The following is a 12,293-nucleotide window of genomic DNA, read 5'->3' as shown; positions in this document are numbered from 1 at the left end:
CTGTGAATTTAAGGAAACTTTTCACAAGTCAAGCTTTGGGCATGTGCCTTAAACTGGGCCTTGAGCAGCCCTATCCAGCCTGTTGTGCTTCGGTTTCTCCTGTGCTGGTGCTGCCTAAAGTTACATCCGGTCTGTTTGCCAGTCACTGGATGTAGCTTCCAATGCTGTCCATAATACAAATGCTCACAGCAGCAGCCAGTTTGCTCTTGCTTCCCTGCCTTTTTACCTTGCACTGCTGAATTCATTTTTAAGACCTAACAGATGAGATCGAACATAAGGAACAATGTTGACTATTAGTCTTGACTAGAAAAATGATCAAATTTAGGTAGGGCTTAGCTAATATATGGTAGCTAAGGTGAATCTAAACTCAATCTCTTTTCCTAGTTGGCCAGGTGAAGTGAAATCTTGCACTCGGTGCGGTGGCATTTTCGACGCTTGTCCGCAATGTGATAACTTTTGAATGTTGCATTTGATCAACTCCAAAATTTCAGGGACTGTTGCAGGTATCAGTGGGCAGAACCCTATTGCTTTGGATGAAAATAAAAAAAAACAGCAGGGAGAAATGGGGGGTGCACAGATCATCTGGTTAGCAGATTAAGCAACTTCAACCACTGACTGTGTCTATAGATCAAATAACCAGCTGAAGGCAGCCTTCCAGCATAGCAATACCCCAATCTCAGCTCTGCTGCTGTTCCTAGTACAGTTTAAATATACTGACACCCTGAATTACTTATCTCCCAGAGAGAAAGAAAAAGAATGGGTTGGAGGTGGGGGGCTGGAGCGTACATACACAGTCCTTGGCATGGGCAGGGATTCCTGGCATGGGGGCCCATGGAACCGCAAGGGAAGGGGGAATGAGGGATACAGAATCACTAGCAGGAGGAGGAAGAATGAAGAACTCGGATATGGGATGTGGAACACACAGCCCCTGACACGGAGGGCACACAGAGATCCTGCATAGGAGGGATGGGGAATAGGGAGGCACACTAAGCCCTTGCCATGGTGAGGAAGGCGGAACGGTGAGCATGGGGAGAATGCGGACACAGTGCCCTATGCCTGGGGGCTGGGGGAACTATGAGTATACAGAGCTGCTGGTGTGGGAGAAAGATAGGGGGGACAGACAGAGACGCTGGCTAGAAGGGAAGGGGGACATGGAGACCCTGGCATGAGGGAAGGGATGAAGGGGTTGAAGAGAGTCTCTACAACAGAGCGGGAGGGGAGGATGGCACACACGGAACTTGTGGCTGGGACGAGAGAAATGCAAGGACCCTCGAGTGTGCGCAAAGTGCTCAGCCTAGGGAAACAACAACGTGCGCAACCCTCTAGTTATGAGTGTCATGATGCATGGTATTGTTCTTAAAGCTCCAGCTCCTAGGAGCAAATTCTTAGGTGTGAATATGAGATTCTTTTTTTTCTTAATGAATGTTTCTAGCCCACCTGGTTATAGAGGAAATCTTGGAAACATTATCGAAGTGCACCCTAAAGGCTCAGACCAGAGCTATGCATAAAACTTTTGCCAATATAGTAATACCAGGTGGGGGGTGAAGGGCTGATTTTTATGACATTTTTATACCTGCAAAAGCCCTAGTGTAACTTGTTTTGCTGGGGGAATCAGTATAAGCTATACTAGCAAAAAAACTCTTTTACAAGTATAAACTATGCCTACACTAAACGGCTTTGCCAGTGTAGCTATACTGGTATAAAAACACATACAACCCTTTTTTAGTCTAGACTACAGTCAGATCTACACTTGGATCTGGTCTATATGAGAAAGTCTTACTAGCATAATGGTTGGTTGGAGTGTGAAAACAATCACACTGGTAACCGACATAGCTATGCTGGCAAAAGCCCTAATGTTGATGCAACTGTACTGGCAAAAATGTTCTTTTGCTGGCATAGCTTAGTTTTGGTTTAAGTTATACTGGCAAAAGACCTGTATAAACTGCATCTGAATGAGGGGGATTTGTTGATATAGTTCTACTGTCATAGCATACCTGTAAAGCACTCCTAGTGTGGACTCAGTATATACTGGCAAATCTGCACTTTTGCATAGATCGCTTATTTCAGCCCCTCCCTCTGAAATAAACTATACAATCAAAAGCACAATTTTGCCAAAATAACTGCGTCTACCCTAGGTGCTATTGCTGGCACAGCTATGTTGGTCAGAGATCACACCCCGTGCCTGATATAGTTGTGAAAGCAAAACTCTATAGTGCAGACCTAGTCTAGATCTGAGAAATCAGCAGGCAAATAAACAGAATCCAGGACATAGCATCTGTTTAAAATGTAATGATTTTTTTAAACCACACATGATATTCTGGGGGCTCAGGACTGGGGACCTGGCAGTATGGGAATGTTTTGTCATGGGGTCTCTGAATACAGCATTGTCCTCTGTGCCCCATCTATTAATAAGTTTGAAAGAAACTGATTTAGATTAGAGAGGGAGAGAGGGCTAATATCAATGTTCACTTTAAAGCTTTTTTCTTTTATTGTTTTAAATTTTCACAGTTATGGGAAATTGTTGTGGGTGGGTGGGTCAGACAATAATTATTTAATGGCAGTTGGCACTGAGATGCAAAAACTTAAAGCTTCATAACTGTTACACAAACAGCCAGCATCACACATCAAAATCTATCAGGCGAATATCCTTCAATCAAACACAGGGATACTCAAATTGAGACTCAGGAGCTGCAAGTGGCTCTCTAATGTATCTCCAGACATGGTTCTTTGCAGCACACATTAAAACACAGTGTGATTTAATTATTAACCAGTCTAAGTTATTAACCAGTCAGGATGCTTTCAGTATGTTATTAACCAAGTGTAGTTGATAAAGATAACAATACTTGGTCAGTCACTTTGCTGTGAGTATACATATATATATATAATGAATTCACACTACTATGGCTCTTTTGGGTACAGCTGATTGCTAATTTGGCTCCTGGACCAGGAGGTCTGTCGCTGATCTCACCATATTCCCAAGCAGCATTTTCCTGACTTGGCCCAGCTGTAGATTGCAATCATGATTGCTTGAAGTATTTTCTCCTCCCTTGGTCTACGGTGAAATCACCACTTACCGCATTTACCCATAAAAGTCCTTCCACACCCCGCTATTAAAGATCAAGGCACAAAGCCCCGAGGAGTCTGCGCCTCCCTCCGCTCCTGCGGGCCCTGGGGTGCTGCCCTGTCGCCCCTGAGGGGAGGGGCCTTCTGGCTAGGCTCCTCCCTGTGCGCCCATCACCCTAGCCTCTGGGCGCTTCCTCTGGTGGAGGAGGGAGGCGCCTGGGGCACAATAGGGCCCTCGACTTCCCTACGACCCGTGGCGGGGAGGCTGCCTGGGAAGGGACCTACGACCTAGCAACAGCCGGCCAATCACACAGCTTATCACGTGACGCACAGCCCCTCCCCTTGCGGTGGGCGGGGGCGTCACTTCCGTTTTGACCTTTCACCCCAAGATGGCGGCGCCCGTAGGACCGATGAAGTTTTGGAAACCGGGTGAGGGGCGAACGGGCCCGGGAGGGAGAGGGCCACTGGGGAGCAAAGGCCGGGGATCGGCACTGCTGGTGCCAGTCCTCTCTGCTCCCCTTCACCGGGCGGGAGGCTCCTGGGCCTCCCCTCGTCCCATCCCCTCTTGGCGCTGCCCGGGGCGGGGCTGGGGCAAAGCTGGTCGTTTCTTACCCTTCCCCACCACAATGACCAGGAGCTGGTGATTTAATGCTCTGTAATCCCCCCCCCCCTTCTCGCAGAGTCTGAGGGTGAGGGGGGCGTTTAAGTTCCCCTTGACCTGGCAGGGTTACAGTCCGGGCGCCCCCAACAGCGGAGCTGCCGATCTCCCTGCTACTGCCTGGCCCCTGGTCAGCAGAGATGCTGAGGGCTGATGGGTCACGGAGTCTGAGCTCTGCTCGTGCAGCTGAGGGTGGGCCCTGGGCTGCAGGGTAAAGGCACATCGGCCCGGCTGCACTGAGGGGGCGGGAAGCTTGTGCTCGTGCTCCTGCTGCATGGGTTGAAACTCCCCTGTGGATAAATAGGGGTGTGGGTCTTCAGGGAATCTCAAACAGGCATCTTTCACCAGCACTAAATTCATGTATACCTCTAAAATAAAATAGAATTAGTCATCTTGTAAGCAGGGGACTCCCAACCTTAACTATAGCAGAGCTGCAGCTCCTCTTTAATAAAAGCAAAGCAGAGAGCAAATCTAACTGAAAGAATTATACTATCTTGTGCTTATGCTCTATGTTTTGGTGTGAGGATCTGAAAACAATTTACTATCACCCAGAGGCTCCAGTAATGCATTTGCCTGAAGCAGCAATCAGTTCATGGAAGAGCCAGAATTTATATTGATTGATAGTAGAGAGAGAGAGAGGCAGAAACATTTTGAATTCAAGTAGTCAGTTTCCTGGGATATACTGAAGTCTCCTGTGTGTCCCAGGTCCCCTGTAGCATGGTCACTGTACAAATGCATGGGAATATGCAGTCCATACACTGAAGATTAATGAAAAATTTATACATTGCTGTAAAATTAATCTAAAAAATGAGGGAGTCTCCCTCCAAGTGGTTTAGCCTTGGCAAGTTGAATTGGTTACCTGATTTAAATAAATTATCTGTCGGGTAGGTCCAGGAGCGTGGTAACAGAAAACACATGGGTGATCAGAGGAATTATTCCTTGTCTTTGTGTTGGCATCCAAATGTTATATGATACTGATGTTTAAAGCTATGTCTATAATGGGGATTAAATTCTTATTGGAACCATTTTTAACCCTTCTTTAAACTTGTCTATGTTAATACAAAATATAAACAGTTTGTTTGTTGAATGTGGATGGGACCTGTCTGTTTTAAAGCAGAATTGAGCAAATATCGTTTAAATCCTTCTGTGGACATGGCCAATAATGTGCAACACAGATCGTACAAAATGAGAGACATCTCAACTGAATAGCAGAGGAGAAAACTGCAGAAGATGCATTACCTTAATGAGAAAATCCCCCCCATGATTGAGCATTTCCAGCTGTCATGAGTTTCCCAGTTACATGTACTGGGAATAAACAGATTTATGAGCTCAATTTAGTGAGTGGCATGGCTCATAAGCAAGTAGGGTTAAAAGTACACCTTAGAATTAATCTCAATCAAAAATGTTCCATTGGGAGACTTATTCTAGTATTGTGTGTTGATTAAATTGATTCTTATTGCCTGTTGCTGGTTTTAAATGACTAGAGGCATTCCTGGGAAAAACAGTGAGAAATACAGTATGTCAAAAACCTTTCTTTAAAGTGGAAGAAAAGGAAAAAGAGAGGTGCCAAAAGTTAAGGCTTTTGTACATTTCTCATGAAGTTTTAAAAATTTTCTTTGAGAGACACAGATACATTGTGGCATGTTAGGAGACTTTAAAAAATAGAGATTTACATTTAATTTGGAACAAGTTCCTGTTTATTAAGCATTAACTACATATGTTTATGATTATTTTGTTAGAGATGCTTAACAGCACATGTTAGAAGGCAGACAGATTCCTTTTCCTAAAGAACTTATTTGTCTGAGTTAGACTAAGATATACTGTGCAAATTTCTGTCATCCTCCTATTAAAATTGTCTCATGTCATGTAGGCACGGAAGGTCCTGGTGTCAGCATCACAGAAGAGAGGCAGAGTGCTGCTGAAAGTACAGGTGTTTCTGTCATCTATAATCCCTATGCATCTCTTTCAATTGAACAGCAGAGACAAAAGTTACCAGTGTTTAAGGTATGAAAGGACTTTTTGATATGCTGAATCTCATGCCTGCTGTGTTTCTTTTATAAATTGTTTCTGATCCTCTCTCTTAAAAATCACTTTACAACATGAAAGTGATGTAATGGAAGTCACCATTCTAATATTTGTTGAACTTTATTCTTTGTGTTTAATAGATGTTGGCAAAAGTGAATCTGCTCTTTTTTATTACAACCTTTATGTGAATTTATGTTGTGCACTGCATTGATGGATTTTAATGAATTGTTTAGCTTTCTCACATCAAGCTCTAAACATAATTCATACCTTATACTGAGTGTATGTGTATATGTGCATTGCTCTTTGCAGAAATGTATTGAAAATTCTGTTCTACAGATTTGTTCTCCTAACTTGAGTATGTTCCACCCTTCCAGCTTAGAAACCACATCCTTTATCTGGTGGAGAACTATCAGACGCTGGTGATTGTTGGAGAAACAGGATGTGGAAAAACTACTCAGATTCCACAAGTGAGTGTGCATGTGACATAGCAAAATTGTATTCTTCCAGGAGATCTTGCGTAGGATGACAGCCAACTCTTGGGAGCAGTGTAGAGACCTTATGGGGCAAGGGTGATACCTTAGGCCCAGTCCTGATATTGCAATGCACTGAGGTATGAGAAAGCCTTATATCTTGTCTCTCTCTTGCTATCAGCCAACAGGTTCTGGCATTGCAACAGCATAAAATCCTTCTGCCACATAACTTATTGGCCTACGTAACAAAGGACCATACTCAAGAATCAAATTTGGGTCCACGATTCCCACTGCAAAAAGCTCCTGCTCAACTAGGAGGTCAACTTTTCTTAAAATTATTACTCCTTCAGAATTCTTTTAAATTCATCACCATTTGTGAAGTGTGTTTTTTTAAAAAAAGAAAAGAAAAAATTTCAATCAGGATCTTTCTAATTCTTTGTTCAAACAGTGACCATCTTTATTTCCTGTGCTTCGTTGCCAGAAAATTGTAACATGATGGGAGAAACATATTGCATATTTGTATGGCACCTTTTCATATTCCATTAAAATATTGGTCATCTTCGAGTGCTTGCACATGTCCATTCCGCATTAGGTGTGTGCATTTCTCGAGTACAGTATGTGGAAATTTTTCTGTCAGTGGTGCCTGTCAGGTCCACTCTAGCACGCTCTGGTGTTGCGTGCTCATGGCGGAGGTATAAAGGGAACGGCCAACTCCACACCCCCCTCAGTTCTTTCTTACCACCTGTGATGGTTGCTGGAACTGCTCTTCTTACTACAACAAGCTGTATGCAGTGGTCTTCATTTTTCATCTATTTCCCCTGTTTCTTTCTTCACTACTTATTTATTTTTTTGTTTGGACTGTAAATAGCTTTTGTACATAGTTTAGTTGGAGCTTCTTGCTTGTTTGCGGATTTTCATCTGCCCCTGGTGCCAAGGCATGCCTCGGTCACCAGGCTTCAAGCCCTGCACCAAGCCTATGCCTTTGAGCAACCTGCATGCCAGTTGCTTAAAGTGCTTGGTTGAGGCTCATGTCCAGGGCCATTATAACTGCTGGGATTTCAGTCCTTGTACGAAGAAGAACTGGGAGGCCAGATTGAAATTCCTATTGATGGAAGAGGCACTCAGACCCTCTTTGGAGCCAAGCCAGTCAGACTCGGCACTGAGTATTTCAGCGTCGGTGCAGAGTGCTCCTTCCACCATGAGGGACTCTCGGTACCGTTCCCTGTCCCCGGTGCCAAGAAAGAAACATAAGAAGCAGCTGGCCAAGACGGGGCATTCCCCGATTCAGAAAAAGGCCAAACATGAGGAGCGCAGTGGAGTGCGACCTGAGTCAGGTCACTGCCTTGCCCCCTCTCCATGTGGGGTACCATTGATTCTATCCTGTTTGCAGGCTCTGTTGAGTTCAGTACCGGATAAGCCGGTGCCAGAGGGACAGCAAGGCTCTGGCGTGATCGCGGTGTTGGCCACACTGGAAGCATTCATGGCAGGCAGATACTTGCTGGTGCTATTGGCACTGCCGTTGACGGCAGAGCAAGAGCCGGTGTAGGTGGGCAGAATGGAGCATGTCACCTCAAACTGCCGCTCGGTACCTGACCCCTTGGTAGCATCTAGGGGGAAACTGTCCCTGCTATCCTCGATGCAGGCCTCCCCGCCTCGGCACTAATCTCTGGAACCGATGAGTACTGCACCGCTATGGTCCCCGGAGGAAGGCTCATCGTCTGAGTTGGAAGTGGGGTCGGATACCCAACAGATGGGTCACTGTCGGTACCCTCCTGGTCAGCCCAATGCGGTGATAGACCTGGCGCAGGGGTATATCCAAGTGCTTGGCCCAGTGGGCTCTGGCCTGTGTTGATGCAATGGCCATTTTGGAACCCTTGGTGTTTTCTCCTGATTTCAGGGGCACATTCCAGATGCTTATATTCGGTAGCCTTGGAGAGAATGGCTCCTCTGTCCCATCACACAGCACCCGACCTAGACTCTGATCCTGGTACCGATCCATAGGACCTAGACCTGCGGGACACAGTCAGTGCAGAAGGAGAAGAGGAGGGCCCCTTGCCAGTGCAGTCTTCCTCCTCCTCCTCCTTGGACAAGGCAGTGTCAGGGGCGGGCATGTCACCCCCGACTCGGACAACTTCAAAGCTCATCAGGAGCTGATGAAGAGGTGGTCTTGAACTTAGGGCTGCATGTGGAGGTAGTCATAGAATCCTTCCACAGCCTTGTCAACATTCTTGGCTGCGCTGTGGCTGTCTAAAGTGGCTGCCTCTCAATTAGGCCATCATGTGACCAGTTAAAGCCTTGTGGGGGACAGGGAATGCATGCCCTAAGGCGAAGGACTCAGAGACCTATTTGGTAGAAAGGTTTATTCTACAGGAGGTTTAAAGCTCTGCATATCCAACTAACAGGCATTATTAGGGAGATACAATTTTAATGTCTGGGACTCCATGTCAAGGTTCAGAGACTTGCTTCCCCAGGAGTCCAGGCAGCACTTCTCTGCACTGGTGAAAGAATGGAAGTTGATAGCCAGGGCCTCTCTGCAGGCTGCTCTGGACACAGCAGACTTGGTAGCTAGATCCATGGCCTCAATTGTGGCTGTGTGCAGCTCTTCTTGGCTGCAGCCCTCAGGTCTGCCAATGGAGGTCCAGCAGTCTCTCCTGGACCTTCCGTTTGAAAGGACCTCGCTCTTCTTAGGGCAGACAGATGCAAAGCTCCATGGACTGAAGGACTCCAGAGCTACCCTCAAGTCCCTCAGCCTCTATACCCCAGTGCCTTCGAGGAAGCATTTCAGGCCTCAGCAGAGCACCTGTTTCTAAGCTCCACCATCCCTCCATCACTTGCAAAAGAAACAAAGCAGGCTCAGGCAGCTGCCCTCATACCTCAGCATCTGTACCCGCCCCACCCAGATACTTGGGGGGCTCTAAAAACTTTTGACAGGACATCTGAGGGGATGCGGGGTCGGCCGGTCCCTTTATACTGGCGCCATGAGCAAGCGGCACTAGAGGGTGCTAGAGCCGACCCAATGGGTACCACTGAGGGAAAAATTTTCAGCAACTGTGCTTGAGGCACACACACACCTAACGTGAAATGGGCATGTGCAACACATCCGAAGTACAACAGTTAGAGAAACTTAGTAGCTTTTTTTTTGTGGTGAGTATTACTAAAAAAAAAAAAAAATCAATATTTGCTAAATATATAAAATTAGCTCTTCTTGCCAGACTACATAGCTACAAAACTAGTGAGGTATATTAACTGCTTCAGCATGAATACTTGACTAATGCTATTCGGACATTTTTCCTGAGACAGGACAACTAAATGAGGGGCAGGAAAGGAATCAGTAAGAGGAAATACTTTACAGCTGTGAATCTTCTCTCATCTGAATATCTTAAAATGCTTCCTAAATGCTAATGTACCTGTCAGGTAGGGGTAGTAGTAGTGTACCTATTTTATAGAGGGGTCAACTAATGCACAAAATCTTTGTGTTTTACCTGCGGTGTCACAGAGAGTCGACGTCAGAACCAGGAATAAATCTTAGAAGCCCTGATATCCAGTACCGTGCTTTAACTGCTGGGTACATTGTGTCATGTATGACAAATGCATTCCCTGTCTTCAATGTTTGTTTGCAGTATCTAGCAGAAGCTGGCTGGACAGCTGAAGGGAGAGTAGTTGGAGTGACACAGCCTCGCAGGGTTGCTGCTGTTTCAGTGAGTGCCTTTCTTTTTTGCTATAAAAATTAACGTTGTTGCAGCTTCAAGTTTAAATGATTCTTCTACTGATTTCTCCTTAGGCAGAATTTACAAAAGTTCTAAATACAGTGTCAGAGCTGGCCCTACCACAGAGAATTTTTACTAATCCACATATTGGTTCAGGTTAATTTAATAGCGATTTCTTTTTAATGGATGTATTGATTCAGTTTGTATCAGGTTATATAACTGAACACTAGTTTTCATTTGTCTGCATCACTAAACTAGTAGAGAGACAAGGTGGGTGAGGTAATATCTTTTATTGGATCAACTTCTGTTGCCCTTCTCTGTACTTTGTCCAGTTCCACTATATCCTTTTTGAGATGGGGTGACCAGAACTGGGTACAGTATTCAAGATGTGGACATACCGTGGGTTTATACAGTGGCATTATGATATTTTCTGTCTTATTATCTGTCCCTTTCCTAATGGTTCCTAACATTATTAGCCTCTTTGATCCTTTAGTGACTTGTCTTTCTTGGATTCTTTCATTCTCTCTTGTATGAACTGGTTGCCCTCACTGCTAGTTTTGTAGCATCCCCTTTCTCTGTACCACATAGAACTGTATGTACCTCAGTCATGTTCCCTTCTTGAGGTCCTCTTTTCTAATGACTATAAACCTAATTTTCGCAAAATCACAACATATGAGACATTTTGTTTTGTTGCTCTTTTCCATGTCATTTCATTCAATATCCTTCCTGTAGCAAGGTCCCCGTTACTCAATATGGGCTCTTCCTGTCTTTAATAATGCTTCCATGATCATTTCCACTGAGTTGTGCTCTTTTCTTCTGATATGCCCCTTGTTCTTTTCTTAACTGCTGCCAGACGTGTTTCTGTCCACTGCAGCATTCTCCCCTCAGCAACAATTGTTTTCTTCTTCTGTGTTTTGCAGCTTCTGACCATTTCATACACAGACCTCCTTGCTAGACTATATCCTGTCCTAATTTCTTTACATTACATTATGTGCCACCTGTCAACCTGTATCTATGGTAATGTGCTGTCTTAGAAAAATAAATGCTCGATGGATTCCTGTTGCCTTTTCATACTGTATTAGATCATTTATCTATCTAGTCCAGCATCCTGCCTCCAGCAGTGACCTGAGTCTAGTGCTTGTAAAAGAGAGATTCTCGCCTTCATCTTTTCTCTCCCAACGCCCATCTAATATGCCTAACTGACTGTGTAATTCTGTACTTGACAGACTTTGTATATTGTAAAGATTTATGTTAAATTATAGTCTGTGTTCTCAATGGTACCTTTGCTTTTACCCCCTTTCCTCTTAAGCTTCAGAGACTGAGATTGCTTGATTATACTTTAGCATATTGCCACAGTGGGGTCTCAACCTGGGAACACCCTTGAAATTTCTCCTGATTGCCTGGCCATTTGAGGGGGCTCGGAGGCAGGGCTGGTGTTATTTATTACCTTGACTAATTGAAACCAATTTTTTTTTAAGAAGACTCTTCATCTGCTCTCCTCACTAGAGGATAGACATTGCCAGAGGGAAAAGAGGAAGTTGCAGAACTATAAAGGGGAAATAATTTAGAAACTTTAGGACTCCATTTGAATTAGCTTTACATTGTCAGCCCTGGTTATCTGCTTGAATGCTTGGTTTGAGAGAGGAAGGGAGCTGAGAAGATCCCAGCAGAAATAATGGGTTCATGAAGACAGGTTTCAGAGTAACAGCCGTGTTAGTCTGTATTCGCAAAAAGAAAAGGAGTACTTGTGGCACCTTAGAGACTAACCAATTTATTTGAGCATAAGCTTTCGTGCCACAAGTACTCCTTTTCTTTTTGGGTTCATGAAGGAATTCATGGAAGAGAAAATAATAGAGAAAATGGGCCATTGAGAAAAATGCATTTTTATGTGCAGGGCAGAGACAAATGTACACATGTGGAGATTATTTTTAAAGCCTGTCAAAACAATGTAAAGAGTGTAATTCAAATGACTGTTAAAAACAATGTAGTTTTGACCAAATTAATAGGATTAAAATGCACATTGTTTAGTTTTTCATGAAAAGTAGGTGTTGGACAGCAGATCTCTGGGTTCAGAAAACCATTAATGTAGAATAGGATCTGATTAATCAAGATTTGAGCTTTCATCCGTAGGCTGTTGGTTCAAAACTGGCCCAAGTTGGCTGTGTTCCATAGTCATTGCTGTCTGATAGTCATTCAGTGACACATGAGAAATATTTAGTCAGTTCAGTTACTGTGTGTCACTATCACAGAACCGCCATCAAAACTAGTTGATACACAGTCTCAGAAGAGAGGCCAGTATTGGAAAGACCATGAAGACAGAGCTACCCTTTCCGCTAGCGGTCCTCCCAGTTGTCACATTGGCAAAACAGT

The 12,293-nt window shown here is 44.5% G+C and overlaps 1 protein-coding gene across 3 annotated transcripts in view; it reads left to right on the top strand.

The window, feature by feature from the left end:
• Positions 1-3,422: 3,422 nt before the first annotated feature.
• Positions 3,423-12,293, top strand: part of DHX35 (DEAH-box helicase 35) — a 47,402-nt gene continuing 38,531 nt past the window's right edge. For 2 of the 3 annotated variants that reach the window (XM_048820866.2, XM_048820865.2), the window contains exons 1-4: positions 3,423-3,492; positions 5,592-5,725; positions 6,121-6,213; positions 9,837-9,914. In XM_048820866.2, the coding sequence (XP_048676823.1) occupies positions 3,453-3,492; positions 5,592-5,725; positions 6,121-6,213; positions 9,837-9,914 (345 nt within the window). In that variant the 5' untranslated portion in view covers positions 3,423-3,452. The remainder of the gene's footprint in view (positions 3,493-5,591; positions 5,726-6,120; positions 6,214-9,836; positions 9,915-12,293) is intronic. The other variant, XM_048820867.2, reaches the window with a different exon arrangement.

This window comes from Caretta caretta, chromosome 13 (genome assembly GCF_965140235.1).
Source record: "Caretta caretta isolate rCarCar2 chromosome 13, rCarCar1.hap1, whole genome shotgun sequence".
NCBI lineage: Eukaryota > Metazoa > Chordata > Testudines > Cheloniidae > Caretta > Caretta caretta.
Note: the sequence above shows the minus strand (reverse complement) of the source record. Positions and strands in the feature narration are given on the sequence as shown.